Genomic DNA, 20,767 nt, shown 5'->3' with positions numbered 1-20,767 from the left:
GGCCCCTTTTAGCTATATTCTGTTCCGGAGGTGAAAACAACAGAAACTCTGCCCCACTCCAAAAACAAGAATGATTAGCATAGCAACTAATTAACAAATTAAATTGAATTGAATCCAATCAACGAGAGGAGTGGAGGATAACTGTGTCAACTTTGTCTTTGTTGAGGGCTCCTTAATAAATTTCTGTTCTTTTTTTTCATTCTTCAAAGATTCCATCCATTTCAGGTCCACCACCATTGCAATATCATCTCCTTTTTTCTCTTTCTTCATCGTCATCATCTTCTTCTTTCTTTTTTCTATCTTTTATGTATACAAGTATATTTACTCTACTACTGTGGTATTTTGTTTCCATCAGAATTCACATTATTATTATTATTATTATTATTATTATTATTATTATATTTTTACGAACTGTAAATATATCTGTTTCTTTGTGGTGTTTTCTTATAGAAAAAGAGAGAGAGAGAGAGAGAGAGAGAGAGAAACACAAACACAGAGATAGATGTTTTTCCCCTTTTCCTCTGTACTCTGATGAAGAAAGTTGGATGTTTTCATTTCCATTTCTATTGAACAGAGAAAATCTGATCGGAGGTTGGGGATTCCTTCTTCTGTTTTGTTGGTGCTGACGGTGGGTCTTTCTTCATAAGCTTTGACTCTTTAATCAATCAGGTAATCATTTTGTTATCTCTCTCAAATCAACTTTACCTTCGTCTTTTTTCTGTTTCTCAATTTCAATCCTTTTCTTCTTCTTCTTCTTCTTCTTTTAAATAGTCATAATGTCATAGCTTCACTGCAAATTCAAGATACAAAGCTCGGTTTTTGCAATTCTCTATTTGAGCCAAAAAGAAAAAAAAATCTTTATGACCCATGCTTTGCTTCAAATCTTCTAACTTTGATACTATTTTGGGGCTTTAACTCAAACGTGACATGATTCAAATTCCTTATCGTTAGATCTTGGTGGTCAACATCGTTTAAAACATGAGTTTCCAAATTTATCAAATTAACTGTTTTTATTTTATTACTTTTCCTTTAAGATATCTTCATCAAATTTGGAATAGGCTGTTATTTTTTTCTACTGTCTATCAATTTCCTTTTCGTGATATTACCGAATGCAACTCTTTTTTCTGCCCTCCTTTTGGTTTGTTTGAGGAAGGAAAAGACGCATAATAATCACATAGTTCGAATATATCTATTATTCATTTCTGGAATCATTTTGGTGAGCTGAGGTGTAAAATGCTAGCTTTCACTTTCTACCTTCATCTTCTTTTTGCTGTTCCAGGAAAAAGAAAGAAACCCAATATGTTATATTTGAATCTTATTTCTCGTTGTTTTGGTTATGGAAATGTCATTTGCAGTATGCTCCACAATTGGGAATTGCCCTGTGTTGAACTGAAGATTCTAATCATCTCTTAGTTTTACTCTCTAAAGATATTTCTTGTTGTGTCGTTTTGTAGTTATTGGGGGGCTTCTCTTTGATCAGCATATATTGTCGATCTGTCAGGAATTCATCCAACTTCATTTCTAAACGAACTGATATTGAGGCTAGTCTTAGAATTATCATGACTGGTATTGATGATAATGTTGCTATTAGTGGAGACTGGATACCTCCTACCCCCAGCCCAAGAACATTTTTCACAGCTATTTTAGGTGATGATATTGGCTCAAAACCGATCTCTGAAACTCCTGTGGAAAATAAAACTGAGGGATTATTTCTGGGAACTCAAGGAATGATAACGGCAGAGAATATTGAGAAAAAGGATGTTCACCATGGTTGTGAACTTTTGATTGAATCAGGATCAATTTTTGAGCGAAGATCAAGTTCACGGGGAGGTCTAGTGGAAAGGATGGCGGCCAGAGCTGGATTTAATGCTCCAAGATTGAATACTGAAAGCATCAGGTCTGCTGACCTTTCACTTAACCCTGAAATTCATTCTCCTTACTTGACAATACCTCCTGGTCTCAGCCCAACAACACTGCTAGAATCTCCAGTTTTTGTTTCAAATTCTTTGGTAAGTTTACTAGCCTGAAAGTTTTGGTACCATCTAGTTATAATTCTTGCCTTTTGGAGCAAAGTATAGATGGTATCAACTATCAACTGTAGAGGCCACAAGGGTCAATGAAGTCCATACTCCATTGAGAAGTCAAAGGAATCATAATACAAATAAGATAGAGGACTATTTTCCTGCACTACCATTGAAACAAACTCTTTTAGATTAATTACCATTGAAGGCATTTAAATTAGAAAACAATCTAAAAGTTATATACTTTATTTCATTAATAGTTTCCTGTTGTTTATAGGAGTTCTGTTTCATACAAATTTCTCAATTTGTATCACCGCAGGCACAGCCATCCCCGACTACTGGAAAATTCCCTTTCATTCCTAATGGTAATGGTAGGAGTTCTATCTCAGAGTCCCTTGATAAAAGTAAAGATAACTATTTTGAGGACATCAATGCATCCCCATTTGCATTCAAGCCTGTTGCAGAGTCAAATTCCTCTTTTCTCCTTGGTGCAATGAGCAAAGTAAGTATACCATGGGATTTTCTTTTTCGACAATTAAACTAAGAAAAAGAAACAAAAAAGGTTTAAATGAATAAAAAGGTCTTTCTTAAGAATGCATAATGTTATTCATGTTTGTTCCCACTTCTGTTATTACTCAAATTCTAAATACTCAAAATTGCTACAATGAATTAGAACTAAGAATAGAGTGAGTATTAATGTTAGTTTACCTTCTATATAATGCAAAAGGGTAGACCAAATTCATTTTATAACTATTAAATCTTCCTTTTTATTGCAGATTACTCCAGCCAGTCTTCCTCAGCTGTCTTTACCAAATATTGAGGTTTCACTTCAGTCTGAGAATTCTCTTCTGTCTAAAAATGTAGACCCAGGTAAAGTCCACTCTCAAAACAGCAACATGCTCAGCCTTCAGGCAGATTTTTCTAGATCATCAACTGAAAAGGATATTGGGAGTAACAACTCTGCTGATCAAAGGGCCTTTGATACTGTTGGTTTGAGTGCTGAACATTCACCGCCTCTTGATGAGCCACAGGATGAAGAAGGAAATCAAAGAGTTATTGGAGATTGCATGGCTGGTGATGTTGGTGGTCCGCCATCTGAGGATGGATATAATTGGAGAAAATATGGACAAAAACAAGTAAAAGGCAGTGAGTATCCTCGTAGTTATTACAAGTGCACACATCCAACTTGTCAGGTTAAGAAGAAAGTGGAACGTTCTCATGAAGGTCACATAACGGAGATCATATACAAGGGAGCTCACAACCATCCCATTCCCCCGTCCAATCGCCGATCTGTGATTGGATCATCCAATCCTCTAATCGACATACAACTAGAAATCCCTGGACAAAATGGCCCTCAAAATGTTACTTGTGGTGATCCTGTTTGGGCAACTGCACAGAAGGGAACAGTTGCTGCTGCTCATAATTGGAGGCATGACAACATTGAGGTGACGTCATCTGCAACTGTGGGTCCCGAATATGGCAATGGGCAGGCCCCGAATAATACTCACTTTGAATCAGGTGATGCAGTAGACGCCTCATCGACCTTCTCTAATGACGAAGATGAAGATGATGGGGGGACACATGGCAGTGTCTCATTAGGTTATGATGGTGAAGGAGATGAATCTGAGTCAAAGAGAAGGTTTATATCTGACAATATTTGAATAGTGTTTCTATTTAGATCACTATGTGAATATTTTCATTTTTTATACCAGGAAAATTGAAGCTTATGCAACAGAAATGAGTGGAGCCACACGAGCTATTCGTGAGCCTAGGGTTGTGGTCCAGACAACCAGTGAGGTGGATATCCTAGATGATGGATATCGGTGGCGCAAGTATGGCCAGAAAGTAGTGAAAGGAAATCCGAATCCAAGGTTTTTTTCCCTTCAATCAGTCATCGTTTTATCTTCTATATCCTCTCTTTTACTTATTCATGCATAGAGCAGTTTACTGCTATTGGCTGTCGAAATAATGCAGACCATCATTTGCTATTGTTTCAATGCAGGAGTTACTACAAATGCACCAGTGCTGGCTGCACAGTGAGGAAGCATGTAGAGAGGGCATCACATGACCTTAAGTCAGTAATTACTACCTATGAAGGAAAGCACAATCATGATGTTCCTGCTGCTCGTAGTAGCAGTCATGTCAATTCTGCTACCTCTAGCACAGTAAATGCCCAGGCTGCTTCCTCTGTCCAAACTCATGCCCACAGGCCAGAGCCATCACAACTTCACAACACCATGGTTAGACCTGCATCATTCGGTCCATTTACTCTGCCTGGAAGGCAGCAGCTGGGGCCTTCTCCTGGCTTCTCCTTAGGAATGAATCAACCAGAACTGGAAATTTTGGCAATGGCTGGGTTGGGCCCTGTTCAAGCGAAGCTGCCAGTTCTGCCTGTTCATCCACTTATGCCTCAAAAACGCCAGATCAATGAAATGCGTTTCATGTTGCCGAAAGGAGAACCAAAGATGGAGCCAATGGCTGAACCTGGTTTGAATCTATCCAACAACACACCATTATACCAGCAAATTATGAGTAGGCTGCCTCTAGGACCGTAGATGTAAATTTTCCATTTTTTCCTAAAAAATTTCTTTTTCAGTTTTTCTGAGAAAGCATTATGTTTCCAATATATAAATGAGCATTTCATCAGTTCTTGGTCTTCCTGATTATTCTGTTGATTTTTGGTGACTTGAACATTAGTTGAAATTGTTATGAGATGTAGTATTTCTTTTGATTTCTACTTGCACCGAGAACGTCGAAGAGTATAGTACCAAAATTGGAACTGCAAGTCTGCAACACTAGATCGTTGGAACTTGAGTCCAGGATGGCGAAAAAAGCCAAGAAAAGGATGCTATAGTAAATTGTTAGATTGAGTTGCTGTTTGGTGATTATGACGACAAGTGGTTAATGAAGTAGCAACTGACAAAGTGACAGATGATAGCAATGAAGACTGAAGAGGTATGTCATCGTAGTGGGACACGGGGAAACGCTGGGAAGGCAAAACAATCAGAGGAATATGCGATCGAACTAGAAAGTTGTTCACCCTCTCAATACAACCGATCATCGTTCAGCGATCGCTATCAAGTTTCCTTTCGGCTTTCCTTTCCGCGTATGCAATATTGCATAAGCATTGCAATGTCAAAAGAAAATTTTCCATTCAATCATTATCCAAAAAGATGTTAATACAGGTACTGCTTATATGATCAGTATCCCATAAGTTGAACAAATTCATGGTTAAAATGACTTACCATGTCGCATAGCATAGTTTGTTCAACACATTTTAGCAAGATCCCTGAGTTTTGCAATTTAAAAATGATACCTTCATTTAAAACAAGAAAAATTACTTCATTTACGGTGAATACAGTATGAAACTTTATCTTGGAGTTCTGGCCAATTTTGTTTGGGAAACTTGTGACCCTTAAAACAGTGTAACTCTGTCGGTAATCAGCGATCGGTACGCTTTTGTTGCCAAAGTTGAATTGTACTTTGAGGCTTTAGTTGAATTGTACTTTGAGGCTTTAAGCTAATTTTGGATCCCCTTGTTTCCAGTAAAGGAGAGGAGAGGAGACGGAACCCATTGTCGTAAGTCGTAATCAGATAACGAGTACATGCATTAATGAAATAAATAACACTATATAACGCCCAATAGGGTAAGACCAACATGAACGAGGTTAAGATGTAAATATGAATCTTTCAAGTCAAACAAGGCTTCAATCTCACTGTTACATCTTACAAATTAAATGTCCCGAAAAAGTTCTTTCAAAGTTCATCGAATGACAAATATAATTAGCCAAGCACTATCCATCTGACCCCCGTCTCGCCCATAAAGCATCAATGGCCACCATTTGCTTCTCTTGAAAAAGAAATTGATTTGCCTACTGATTTGCACTATCTTTTTTCTTTAATATTTAACTGACTGTAAAAGTACTTTTACAATGCATTTTTCTCTAAATAACATGAAGGATCCTCAGTTATATCATCACAGCAAAAGCTATGGTAATCCTGTATGGAGTAATCTCGACTCAATGCGTGATTTGAAGACCCGATGCTAAAGCAGGCATAATCAACTTCCTTGGTCTCTCTTCTATATTGCTGTATATCGTGGCAGGCCGAGCAGCGTCAAATTTGACAATCAGCTGCATCGCTGCATTAATGGCCATTCGCCAGCTCCTCCAGATTATTTTCCTTCCTATGCTGATAGATGGATTTCCTGTGATTTATCTTCTCTCTGCATGGGAAAAAACAAGAATAAAATCATAGATAATAATTGATAATATAAAAATCTATCAGAAACCAAAATCACAAACCCCCAGCAAAATCTAGATAACAGCTCTAATAAGGATATGATCAACGGGAAAGAAAGAAAGATATAAGATAATATAACAACAGATTGAAACATAAATATGAACCTGAGACAGTTCCAGATTGATTCATAATGAAGAACAGCAACAATTCTCCGCTTCCTTCCTTTGTGGGGCTCTCCCCCACGTTTCACCACCGGTAATTGCTTTATTCCTTTAGCCTCCATCAACTCCTTGGCAATTGCCAAGTCTGTGTCCGGATAACAGATTAAAAGTTCACGCTCTTGCCCAAGGTAGCTAATCCCTCGAGTGCATGCAGAGGGAAACAAGACATGTATTCACCTGTATAAATGTCTTAATGTCTTATTTTAAAACATGAGAGAAGAAGTGAGAGAGAGTTGGCATTACATACATCGAGAGCCATTGATTCACCGTTGGAGACATCACTGGGCATCTTAGACAGACACCGTCTAATATCACCATATGTGAGAATCCCTTCCAAAAAATCATCTTCATCGACCACAAGCACACAGTTCTGATGGCTGTCATGCATGCATTTTACTGCTTCTTTCAGGGTAACAGCCATTGACAACTCCGACATGGCCCTAGAAACCCGACAACAAGCAAGGATGAGAATGCATCGAGTCAGGAAAGGAACTTTGAATAAGGGAAATATTAATGAGGAGATCAAACAACCAAATTAAAAACAGGAAACTTGACCATTTTGAAAATCTTTTCTAAAACAAAATGAGAAATACCCTAAGATTTTCTAGCAGTGTATCTTCATCTACTGTTTCTTGGTCAGCAGCCTTTTCTATGATAGAGAGTTCCTCAGCAGCAGAAAGGGAAGAATAACCTCTTGCTAAACTCCTAGTATCAGATAATTCAGTCTCCTTGTTCTGATTAGTCACAGAAGGAACCCATATTGCTAATCCAACAGCCCCTTATATGCCAAATCGACAACGAAGAAAAATTTTTCAAAAATTACGTGGAAATATTTAGACAATGTCCCATGACATGGCAACAAAGAAATTACTCAAGAATAAAGCTAAACCCTAAACAATTGAAGCAAAAAAAATCCCTAAAGCCTTAATAGTTAATCCTATCAAAAATGGGAAATACTACAGAAATCTTGTAATACAACAATATAATAACAGAGAAAACCATAATTTAGATTTCAGTTTCAAACCACTGGTGTGGTGCATAACATGTTTCCATTCTTGGTCATTCACTAAACCAAACAATGACTTAATTCCAGTAAAGTTGGACTGCCTTTATACTGGGCCTTTTTACCGTTTCTTTGTTTGCTAGAAGAAACTAGGCCAGCTATGAAAAATTAGTAAGGAGGATCACATAAAACATTACCATGAGAGGAAGTAATATCCTGTAATCTTTTGTCAGCTCAAAGAGAAGTAGAACTGAAGTTAGGGGAACTGAACAAACTGAAGCTAATGTGGCAGCCATTCGAAACTAAAGCAGAAGCTTGAACATATTAAAAACAGCTTCCATAAAATTGAACAGTATTTTGCCAAGATCAAGAGATATTTTTTCAGTAACTCCCCATGAAAAGTTTACCAGTGCATATGCTTGTGGTTGTGCAACGGTAGCATTGCCTGGAATAGCTGAATTAATAAGTCCAGCAGCTGAGCCTCCAAATACAGCACCAATGGCAGCAATCATCAAACTCAGTGCATAAAGGCCACCTACAAGCCCAGACCCCTTACACAAAGCAGTGGCAACAACTTTGCCTGCTGCTAATTGGGTTAGCAACCAGAATCCAGGAGCTGACGCAGTCTTCCCAGTATGTAGGATGTCATTGACATTTGTAAAGCCCCAGCATAGTATTCCAGGATACTTGAGAGCTATTACTCCAGATCCTAAACCACCTAAAGCAGGACAGATTACAGCAGGAAGTCTGAATTTCTCCTTGATAAACTCAAATGCCTTTGTGAACCAAGAAACCAAGTGAGTGAAGACCACACTTACAACACCACATAGCATTCCCAAAATCAGGTAAAAGGGTAGCTCTGCAAGGCAAAATTAAATAAATATTGTAAGTATTGTCACATTTTCCCTTATATGCTGTCATTCCTAACCATATATTTCCTTTGCATGAAGCATGAAACATGAAGCTTGTTTCACCTATTCAAGTAGAAAAGCCAAACAGTCAGGAGTATATGCCTTGGAATCGATAATGCATTCTGAAATCACACACTATTCTGGCCGTTCAATGTCAAATATTGGAAAGGCAAATAAGCTCTTTGAGTTTTTTTCTAAATTTTCGAATAGCAATGAGGAGGACATGAAATCAAAACATAACATTGCTGAAATTGCTAATACGTAAACAACAAGCACACTTTAATTCCAGATCAATGGAGAAGTACATTCATCAATCTCCTCCGTTAAACAACAAATTACTTTTGAAAGGAATATCAGAAGCTGTAATCACATCGGGAAACTTACACAACTATATACAAGCATCAAAACTGTGATCCTGAAAATAAAAAAAAATTAAAAAAAAAAACTCATTACAGGAAGGTGAAATACCTGCTGCTGATTTCAAATCATATGATGGCACGGTGAAAGCTGATTCTGTCCCAAGTAAAGCATTTGATACAGTAGATGAGATAACAGACGCCAAAATTATCATTGCAGTTGTAAATGGAGGTGAGTTTTCAGCATGGAGAGGTCTTAATACAGTTTCAATAGCAAAGAAGCAACCAGCAACAGCAGCATTAAAACCTGAAAAGAAGGGAGAAAAGTTGAAAGAAAAAATAAACCATTTCATCAATCAATTTAAAAATGATACAATATATAGCCCCTAAATGAAATTAACAGACCAGGAGGAAATTTAAAAGCTTATGCCAATCAAAGCCACAACTATGAATGGAAGTAAGTTTACAAATGTTTGGATTAGCATGCTCAAGAGAGCCCTGTATTCATTTTTGGGGGTGGGTGGAAGGTGAGAAGCCAGAGATTCTTTTGCTAAAATAAAAGAACTAGGACAATACACAAGTCATCAAATCCAGCTTTGTTTCATATCACATAAAAAGTATTATTAGAGAAGAAAAGTTCTTTGCAGTATTCACAGTAAGTAACCTATAAGAAAATTCAGTAGCTGAGTTATATCACACCCTAGCACATTACAATTCAGTGATGTCATCCTTCAACTGACAAGATACCCTGGTCTATTACGAAACTAGTTCTTGTTTGATTGGCTCCCCAAGCATGGCCATCAGTAATTAAGTACCCCCAGGACCAAACTCTTCCAGAAAATAGACTAGAGAAATGCAGTTCCCGCACTAGCAATATCGAAATCACATGTATATCATTATATGTACAGATTTCAGTTTCCGCGGAGATTTCCTGTCGGCGCACCTTATAAATATGATATCTAAATGACCAGTTAAATGAAGCAGACTGTGCAGGTAGTGTAACTTTGAGCTGTTCTGTTAAACTTGAAAAACATTGAGCAAAGTGATAAGGCATATAAAATAAAAAATAAAAACCCATGGACTTATGTGAATGACCAAAGTGATAAGGCATTCTCATCAACAAGCAATATTTTGAGCTAAATAACCCTTAATTAGAAATTACAAACTTGTAAGCTTGTAATAACACTACCAGTATACCTGAAGCAATCCCAGATGCTGCTCCAGCTGCTACAAGAGCAATCTTCTTTTCTCTGTTGCTTTCCATCGTTAATGAGAGTCCATTGGCACATGATTTTCCAATGTCTACACTGGGGCCTTCAGGAACCAAAGAACAACCAGTACCTAAAGTTACGGCTGCCTGGATTGCTTTTATTGTGGGGAAGACGCCAGCCACCAAATCAAAACCTTGCTGTTGAAAAGAACTGGATTGCCTTATTTGGTTCAATATCTCGAGTAAACCATGTATCATTCCGATGGTGACCCCTCCAGTGACTGGTATCAAAAGAATTCGATGCCAAGTGTCAGCCAGTCTCTGTAAACGAAGCCATGCAGCACCCTCATTTGGGGTCCCAGCCCATGCCCATTCATGTATGACATGAACTTGGATGATAATAGTAAACATCAATACAAAGCAATTTTAGCATAAAAACTGAAGCAATATTGAAAAACAGAAACATTTATAACGTATGGACTAGGCTACTTCTTCAAATAATACACTATTTAAGCTACTATAAAAAAAATTAAAAAAAAATAAAAACCTTTAGTGGAAACAGATTACATTAGCAAAGCAGGGAGTGAAGTAACAAGGGAGTCAACATTGGTTGAGAGAAAGGTGGAAAAAAGTTTTGATTCAAGAAACAAATATGTATGGTTGAAATTTTTGTGTTAAGAAAAACTAGTACTGTTTTAAATAAGCTGTCAATAAAAAAACTTCACATATTAATTGCCGCTTTCATAAGCTGTCAGTAGAAAGGAAAAATGAAAAAGAAAGAAAGAAAACTACATTTGCAATTGCAGAAGAATTGAATAATTTTTATACAGAAGTCTATATGAATATCAAAGTTTTATGCGGGAGATAGTAATTTTAAGCAAAAGTTGCAAATTTGAGTCACGATTGAGTGGTTTTTGGGACAAAAGGAAACATCTTTTAAGGTTAAAAAAAGGGGGGAGATATGTAGTAAGTAATAATGTGATACAGTAAGAAAATTAGAAAAGGGCAGAGGAGAATCTTACCAAAGCTGCATTTTGTAGCAGTAGAAGGAGTGGTGTTTGTAGGATGATGATATGGATATGGATATATGGTAAAACAGGGACAGTCATAAACGCCTTTGGGATACCAAATTCAAGTCGAGAGATCTAAGAAAAAGAAATGCAAAAACTTACTCCTTTGTTGAAGGCGGCCACAAAGAGACCGGAGGCGACCCCAAGAAAGCAACCGATAAGCAGTAAGGCCCATTCGGGAGAGGCGCTATCTCCCAGATAATCAGCGGCATCCACCGCGTAAGCATGTTGGTGATAAGGATGATGATGATGATCGAGGGAACACAGGGAGGAGCGGTTTCTGCCTCTGTCTCGGTCTCTATCGAGTCGTTTGAAGCTGAGGCGCCTGGGGGAGAAGCCCCTGTCCAAATGCTTGAACAGATCTTTAAAGGCCTTGTTGTTGCTGCTCATCTGAGATTCCACGTCATCCTCGTCTTCTTCCTCGTCATGTTGTTCATCTATGTGGCTGTTGGATCTCAGCAGATGCCTTTGATCGCTGTATTCCCCTCCCCCCGTCATTTCCTCAATTCGTTCTATTTCTAACTAATATTTCCCATCGAATAACCAACCAACCCAGCCCTTTAATAATTTTCTGTCTCTTGTTTTTCTTTTTTTTTTTTGTCAAAAATTTGTGTTTTTGTTCGCTGAGAATGAGAATGAGATAAGAATTCAGAAGCAAAACGAGAGTTCTTATTTATGGAATTCTTCCACGTTCCAAACCATCAATACGCGCGCCGTTGGCTCCCAAGGCAACTTGCAGTATATTTCAAGACAGATCATCATATCAACGGAGTATCGATAGCATCTATAATAACTAACAGTATATTATTTTTATACTAGCTTTTTTAATCCGTACAATGTACGGAATTTTTATTAAATTTTTTATAATTTTAAATTTATTTTTTAATTATTTATTTAATTTATAATCATATATTTATAAATGCTAAATTATAATTTAATTATAATTTATACATAACATATTATAAATGATATTATTCATCTAAAAAAAGTCTAAACTTTTGTAAATTTTCAAGAATTATAAAATTTTTTCATTAAAAATATTTTTTTCAATTTATTTGTTAAATATAAAAAATTTTGTTATCGTTTTTTTCTTGTTTGATAAAAAAACAAGAATCAATATTTAAATAGTTAAAATTAATAATTATTTTTATCATAACGATGATTAGGTAGTGTATATATATATATTTGATTGAATAACAAATCACAATTATTAATTTTGTTATACTTATTTGTTTTTTGTTAATTCTTATTTTGACACAAATATATTAGGCTAATAATTGTTTATATATATGTTAACAAAATAAAATTATTTTTTAGATAAAAGGGAAACAATAATTCTTTATGTTATATTTTTTAAAAAAAATTGAAATATTTTTTTTATTTTTAATCATTTTTAACATAATTGATATTAATTTTTATGAGTTAGATATGGTAGTGATCATTATTCTTCTCATATCATTCATTATAGACAAAGAAATTTAATAATAAAAAGTATAGCAAAAGAAAATAGAGAATATAAATTTATATATTAATTTATCAAGATTAAATATATACAATAATAAAAGTAAATATATTAATAAATTAACAGAGAATAAAAACATTAAAGAAATGAATAAGAAAAATATATATATAATACAAAAAGTTAATTATAATCAATCTAAGTAAAATTAAAAAAAGTTATGAACTAAAGAAAAACAAATAAATTAACCAAATATATAATATAAAAATATTTGAATTAGAACATAAATAAAACATTATGTTTGTTTTCAAAGCAAAAACATATTTTTATCTAACTTTTTTAATCAACAGTCAGATGTTTCATATTTTCATATAAAGATATAAGCTTTTATTACTCTAAAAATACATATTTTCTAGTCAATAACTTATTAACTTATCTAAAAGTATTAAATTTAAATAATCTATTAAATAATTTTTAATTTTTTTTATAGATTTTGATTTGAATTTAAATAATTATCTAAAAATATTAAATTTAAATAATTTATTAAATAGAATTATTTGACAGAAAATAAAATTATATTAAGTATATATATTTAAAACTGCCATTAAATTTAAAAAGAAAATATAAATTATTATTTAATATATTTGAATTCAAATCTTATGCAAAAATTTTAATTTTAGATAAATATTGATTTCAATTTAAATAATTACCCAAAATATTTAATTTAAACAATTTATTAAAAATTTTGATTTGATAAATAAAATAATATAAATATTATCTTATGTGTCATTAAAAGAGATTATCCACCTAGACATTCACATAAGTAATTTTGATTATGTAATCTTGTATGTTGTAATATAATATATATATATATATATATTAGATTTAAAATTTTAATCTATATTAATTTTTATATTATATATAGATAAATAAAAATAATCATAATCATTTATAATTTGTAGTTTAAAATTTAAAAAATTGTCTATATATAAATTATTATAAAAAAATCTAAATAAGTATTATGAAAGTTTTAAATTATGAAAGTAAAATTATATACAAATTTCAATGAGAAAATTAATCTCTTATTCACAATTACATAAATTTTTAAAAGAATATATTATTTGGGTATAAAAACTAAGATTTACACATGTGATATATCATAAAAAACTTTTTCATATTTAATTTTGAAACTTTATCTTGTCAAACTTTTATGACGAAAATAAGAAAATATTGATTGTGAGAAAAAATCATAAATATATATATTTAATAATTATTTAATTTAAAAAAATCTAAATTTTTAAAAATTTAGTTTATCTAAATTTAATTTTAAATTAAGATAAAAGAAGTTAGTATAATTTTAAATTTAGATGTGTGTAATTTTAAATTAAGATAAAATATTTTTCTTTTTTATTTTCAATTATAAAAAAAATAAAGACAAAACATTGGTAAATAACAGTGATTCAACCATAAATTTTATTTATTTAAATTTATATGAATATTAATTTAGAGGTTATATAATTTTTTATGATTCCTAAGATTTAAGAATTTAACCTTTAAAAACTATTTGAATTGGATAAGAATGAAATACGAGAATATATATTTTATTTGATTGAAATTAAGATAAATCTTATACATTTTGAAAGATTTCGATAAATGTAAATTTTAAAACTTTAAAATTTTTAAAAATTAAATAATTGATTTAATAAAATTATTTGAAAATATCTTACGTGTCAATAATATAAGTTATCCACCTAAATATCCACATAAACAAATCATATCAAGTTTTTATGTATGTTGTAATATAATATTATAAATGATGTGGAAGTCTAGAATTATGGCATTTGATTTATTGAGTCTAATTTTTTTTATAATAAGATATTATTTTGTATTTCCATTAGTTTAGCTCTACTTATTCAAGTCGGTCTGTCCCTATTTTAAATCTAATTAATAATAATAAATATTTTGTTAAAATTTATTTTCTGAACATTTTAAGTTTTATGTTAGAATGTCAAAGAGTAGCTCTCACGTCAATAATATCCTCTTTCAATGAATTTGATATTATTATTTGATAATTCTCAACTCAAAATAATAAAACACATTTTTTTCATTACAATTACAAAAAATATAACATTGAATTATTGAAACCATAATCTTTCTTATCACAGCAGATTTAGATAACTTAATAATAGATATATTATTTTATTTTTAACAATAAATTACTTTAGTTACATTATTGAACACAAACTTATTATAATGTTAAACTATACCAATTTTACTTATTATATTATTTATTTAAACATAATATATATTATATAAATTTATAAATTACAAAAAGTTTTTTAAAGCATCTTTTATTTCATTTCAAAATGTTAGCTCACTATTACAAACCAATGACATTGAAAACCGTAACAACGTGTGGGATATAACACTATTATAATATTAAAAGAATCCTATTGCATTCGTAATATTTTTAAAATTATTATAGTGATTCAATAATTATAATGATAAAATTATTAAAGTTATTTGATTATTATAATATTAAATTATCATATTTGTTGTAATATTATAAATTATTAGTGATATTAAATCATTGTGATGGATGTGTCAAAAATTAAAAGAGATAAAATTAGAAATTAATATATTAGAGGAAAATTAGGGTTGTCCGAATTGAAAAAAATATGAAAAGATCATTTGAGATAGTTTAGACATATAAAATATAAACTTATTTATGCATCAGTTAAGAGAAAATAAGATTTTAGATTTAAGAGAAATCAAAATTTTTAGAGGTAAATCACAAAAGATGTAAATGCAAGTAGTAATAAATAATACAAAAATTAAAAAAGTAGATGAAAATATTATATATTTTTATAAAAATGAGTAACGTAAGAAAATTTAAAATTATGACTGAAAATAATTTTTTTTTTATTTTGTATACAATCGACTCCACCAGGGTTATAAAATATAAAACTTAGTTTTTTATTGTTATTGTAGCGATATTAAATCATTGTGTTTGATATTATATAAAAACTAAATCATAAAATATAAAATATTCAAAATAACCTTGCAAAAATAAAGCAAAATTTTAGTATTTATTGAATTAACAATTTATAAAATATTTAAATGATATTTTATAGAAAATTATAAAGTATAAATCAATTTTAATGAAAATTAGTTCAAAAAACTTATTAAATAAATTCATAATTTTTTCTGATTAATAAACATTTATTCCATTGTAAAAGAAAATCTTTTTTAAAATAAAAAATAGAAAAAACCAATTTTTAAACATTTATACTGGTTATCTTCTTAAAGCAATACTAGCTACATTTTTCATCAAGAAAAATTAGTTAAAAAATAATATTAAAAATTATTTTCCCATCATGATAAAACCTTTTCCATCCTTTAAGTTGGGAATCTATCACTTTTCAATTTAATAATCTTATTATTCTAGTGATTTAGAATCATTGACATGTAAAATTTTTAAATTATTATTAAATAAAATGAAGTAATTATTGAATATCACCATAGTTTTTAAACTGGTTATCTTATGCCAAACACTATTTACAGGATCAATAGATGATAGATGTCCCATATAATAAAATGACCACTTTACCTTATATACCCTGAGTATTTTCTTGAATGTCATGTGTATTTTTAAATTAAAATTTACAATAAAACTAAAAATTAATTGAAAATCAAATAAAATAAAAACATATTCAAATTTTTCAAAAAAAAAATTCTAGATAAAAATTATGTCTTTAAAAAATGAAAAAAAAAAAAAAGAAAACTCAAAGATGTTTACGGAAAGTGTGTGTGTATATATATATATATATATATATATATATATATATATATATTTGTTAATTCCATAAATTTCAAATTTAATTTTTTACAAAATATTAGAATTTTTTTCATGAAAATCACGTCTCCCAAAAATAACATAAAAATACAAGATTTGGAATTTTCAAATTTAAAAAAATAATTAAAAATTTTAAATAACTATACCACCATAAACAAAATCAATCAACACAACTAATAATAAAAGAGAAAAAAAATCCCACAAAAAATTCTTAGATTTTAAATATTTCAGATTTTATATTTAAAAATTCAAAAAATTTTACCACCACAAGCAACACGTCACCTCCAACATAATCAACCAATAATTATTTAAAATCATGAAGAAATAAAACAGATAACTTATATTTCTTTAATTAATTGTTGAAAAAAATTATCACCAAACCTAAGCCACCATTAACGTAGCCAAAAATACTACAAGAAAAACAACATAACTAACAAAAAATCACAGCAAAAAAAAAAGTAAAAGCAAAAAATAAGAGGCTTTCAACGTTTCAGTTTAAGCTATTTTGAAGGGGGTTTGAGCTAAGATGATTTTAAAGCCTACAAAAACAAACTGAGAAATTTTTGTAGGAAAAAATCATGGGTAAAGACTTATTGTGGTTTAGGGATGATTTTGGAAAAATAACTCCATAAAGGTGAAAAGGAGGATTAATAAAAGTAAATTTTTTTTTGAGAATTTCGATACTAGAAACACTATTCAATGGTGACAATGAACGAATGACCACCCAAATATGGGTTTTGAGTTGCCTAGTTTCTATTCATAGGGAGGGGGTAAAATCTAAAAAGAGAATAAGGAAAAAAATGAAGTTAAATAGGACTTTTTTGGGTTTATGTAATAAATGCTAAAATGCAACCTTTTTTTAAAAGAAGCAAGAGAAGTCAAAGTAAAGTGGGTACCCACATTCAAGGGCTTGTCTACACTAAGGTCGTAATATGTTAATCTTATTATAAGATCACGATACATCATGATATTTTATAATATATCATTATAAATTATAAAAATAATATAATTAAAAAAAAAACAAGTTAACAAGTAAATATTAAAAAACATATATATAATTTTATTTAATTTATTAATTTAACAAATAAACAATGATATATTTTTTAATTTTATAATATAAATTTATTTTAAGAAATCAACTTAATTAATTATGTTAATAATATATTTTTATACTTTTTTTATCATTACATTTAGAATTATTAAAACTTTTTTCGAGAATAAGATATTCATACTCATTTTACATCTAATGATATGAATTTTATAATTATTTTTATCTTTTTACGTTAACAATTTTTTTATTTAGAATCTTTTGATTTAAAAATATTAATTTTTTATATTGTCAAGTTAATTATTTACTTTAATTTTTCGTTACACTTGTTCTTATTTTTTATTTCATTTAGAATTATTATAATTCTTTCTTAAGATACACTACAAGAAAAAGCATTTTTAGTGGAGAAAAAAAAAGTTACTAAAAATATAAATTTTAGTCACTACAATTTATAGTGACTAATTTTCAAGTCATCACTTATTATCATAAATACTACCATCACTATTTTTATTAGTGATAAGTTTTATTAAATTGCCACAATAGCTTTGTTTTTTTTTGTAACAAATTTTTTTACTCCAAAAATATTAGAATATGTGACAAAAATAAGTTATCATAATAACTCACTTTATTGTGACAAATTTTTTTACTCTATAAAATTAAAATAATGGCAAAAAATGTTTGTCACAATAATTTGATTTTCTAGTGACCACAATATCAACTTTAAATATATTGACAATAGTTACAAAAAATTATTGTTACTCATATTATTTTTATCAGTTGTGAACATCTTCTTACTAGTGCTCACTGAAATAGTGTCTTATGAGTTGTGTCACAAATATTAAAATTATTTTTGACAATTTTTTTGTCACTTAAAAATTAGTTATTATCACAACTAAAATTTGTCAATTTATAAAAAAAAAAAAAGATCATTAATAACCATAAAATACACACTTTCACAAAAATTACACTTGTAATGAAAAATGTGGTCACTTCATCTATGTTTATGAATAAAAATAATAACAACAATTTTATTATTATTCAAAAGTAAATAAAATGATAAAATATATAACATGTTTTTAATTTCTAATATTTCAAAATTAATATCCAAAATACAATAATCAATTAAAATTATACTAATATCTTATCATCAAAAAACTAAATAATTACTACAATAGAAAAGTTTTTAATCCACTAATATGAAAATATCCAAGTAAAAATCCAAGCTAGAAGTCTATAGATGATCCCAATAAGGTTCACTCTTCATTATTTTCCTATAAAACAAACAAAATTAAAAAAAAAGTCAATAAATAGTTAAGGAAATTATGTTATATAATTGTTATTATAAAAAATGAATTGACTCTCAAATTAATTTAACATGTATCTGAATCTTGCAAGAAATAAATTTAATTTGCATCTAATTTAGATAAATAATAATTAAAAGCATAAAATCTAATACCAAAATTAAATTGTAGTTCAGATTCATAAAGATGTTAAATATACAAGTTTTCAAGTATAACAAAATAATTTAAATAATAAAATTTTGTTATTTTTGTGAACTAAAAATAATCATAGTTGATTCCATGATTCATGTAAAATTATTATCATCTTCCTCAAAATGCCCTCAAATGTGTAGTACCAAAAAAAATCTAAGCATTTTACAGTAAACCTATAAATAAATTGAATCATACAATTAGATGAAAATAAAAAACTATTAAATGAAAAATACATAACTAAGAAAAACTAACAAACAATATGATTAAATTTTGTAGCCCAAATCCAAAAGTAAAAAGTTAGAACTCAGATTTGTGAAGGAGAGAGGAACACAAAGAAGAAACTTAATTTTAACTCTAACAAAATAAGATTTTTTTTTTTTTAAGAAAAAAACATCATCGTCCGTCCACTAAATGCTTTGGTTACAGTTTCTGTCATCAACAGCAAATAAATCAAGGAATTATAACTAAAAACTATGGAGTTGAAACTTTAATAACCAACAAAGTAAATACAAGAATAAAGAAGTTTAGAGAGATATCATTAAAAGAATGAAAGAATGCATTTTGAGTTTCTTGTTAGATATCAAACTATTTACTCAGACAGTATGCAAGCCTTCAGGAATCAAAATACAGCCAATGCTCTCACTTGTCTTCCATCAACAATATTAATAGAAGAAATACTTACAGATTTGTTTGTCGGTTCATCTTTTTTTATCTCCTTATTTTGCTGCAGTTCTTAAAGGATCCCCTATCCATAAGTCTAGATCTGTGTAAACTAAAAAAAAAGAGTTATAAAATAAGTTGAAGGCATAAGCACGAGCTGGGACGTTGGGTGTAGAGAGGCGTTGGGACTTGGGAATAGAAGCTGGTTGTTAGGAGAATAGGAATAAAGAAAATCATTAGGGTAATGGGTAATAGGTTTAATTAAATTATTACCTTATTAACCTCCTTAATAGAGTTTAAAAAAGTTTTCAATTTAACTAGGTGGCATTTAGTCCGCCATTATTTTTCCAATGCTAATGTTTTATGTTTATTGATATTTGGTTTCAATTTTATTACTAGTAAATAAATAATATTTTAGAATATTAACAAACAACAAAATTAAAAATTTGTTACCTATAATCTATAACTGTGTATAATAAATATACAAATATATAATAACATTTTTTAATAAATTTTATTTAATTTCTTGTTTGAAAATTGAATGATAAAATTTTTAACTACAAATATTAAAATTGAATTGGATAATTACTCAGCTTGAGTCAAGGATTCAATTTTATTACCTATAGTCTATAACTACACCTTAACATATATATATATATATAATATTCTTTCACGATGATTTTTCATTTTTACGTTAACACTTATTTTTTTGTTTGAAATTACTTTTTATTTATAATAATAATTTTTTACGTTACTAATTTAATTATTTATGTTATAATAATATATTTTTACGTTTGTTCTTATCTTTTATTATATTTAAAATTATCACAACTTTTTTCTTAAGGTATTACAACAGTTCTAATATACTTTATGTCAAACAATACAAATTTTACAATTAATCTCACATTTTTACGTAAATACTTATTTTTTGATTGAATTATTTTTTATTTACAATAATAATTTTTTTATGTTATCAAGTTAATTATTTATGTTAAAATAATTTTTTTACACTTATTTTTATGTTTTATTATATTTAAAATTATCACAACTTTTTCTTAGGGTGTTACGATAGTTCAACCTATTTTACACCAAAGTATACTAATTTTATGACTATTCTTATATTTTTACGTTACAATATTTTTCATACATTTTACATTAAATTATACTAATTTTATGATTATTCTTATATTTTTAAGTTAACACTTACTTTTTGATTT

General features: G+C 29.6%; 1 protein-coding gene and 1 pseudogene across 3 annotated transcripts; one reads left to right on the top strand and one right to left on the bottom strand.

The window, feature by feature from the left end:
* The first annotated feature begins 314 nt into the window (after nucleotides 1-314).
* On the top strand, nucleotides 315-4,752 carry LOC111275516 (putative WRKY transcription factor 2). 2 transcript variants are annotated; one of them, XM_022860862.2, is made up of 6 exons: nucleotides 315-669; nucleotides 1,455-2,009; nucleotides 2,299-2,523; nucleotides 2,798-3,660; nucleotides 3,734-3,892; nucleotides 4,024-4,752. In XM_022860862.2, exons 2-6 carry the CDS (start codon nucleotides 1,560-1,562, stop codon nucleotides 4,574-4,576), a joined length of 2,250 nt encoding a protein of 749 aa, XP_022716597.1. In that variant the 5' UTR covers nucleotides 315-669; nucleotides 1,455-1,559; the 3' UTR covers nucleotides 4,577-4,752. The 2 variants fall into 2 exon arrangements, with proteins under 2 accessions (XP_022716597.1, XP_022716598.1); XM_022860863.2 differs by having other exon boundaries at nucleotides 325-669; nucleotides 2,341-2,523.
* Nucleotides 4,753-5,635: 883 nt separating this feature from the next.
* On the bottom strand, nucleotides 5,636-11,771 carry LOC111275517 (chloride channel protein CLC-f-like; annotated as a pseudogene). The gene is made up of 10 exons (XR_016333493.1): nucleotides 11,133-11,771; nucleotides 9,952-10,353; nucleotides 8,867-9,061; nucleotides 7,895-8,346; nucleotides 7,685-7,789; nucleotide 7,374; nucleotides 7,040-7,262; nucleotides 6,732-6,924; nucleotides 6,428-6,661; nucleotides 5,636-6,246 (listed from the first exon to the last, which is right to left on the bottom strand). The product of XR_016333493.1 is annotated as a chloride channel protein CLC-f-like (transcript).
* Nucleotides 11,772-20,767: the final 8,996 nt, after the last annotated feature.

The sequence above is a fragment of the Durio zibethinus genome, chromosome 25, assembly GCF_047325235.1.
Source record: "Durio zibethinus cultivar Kanyao isolate XHJ-2024 chromosome 25, ASM4732523v1, whole genome shotgun sequence".
Taxonomy (NCBI): Eukaryota; Viridiplantae; Streptophyta; class Magnoliopsida; order Malvales; family Malvaceae; genus Durio; species Durio zibethinus.
Note: the sequence above shows the minus strand (reverse complement) of the source record. Positions and strands in the feature narration are given on the sequence as shown.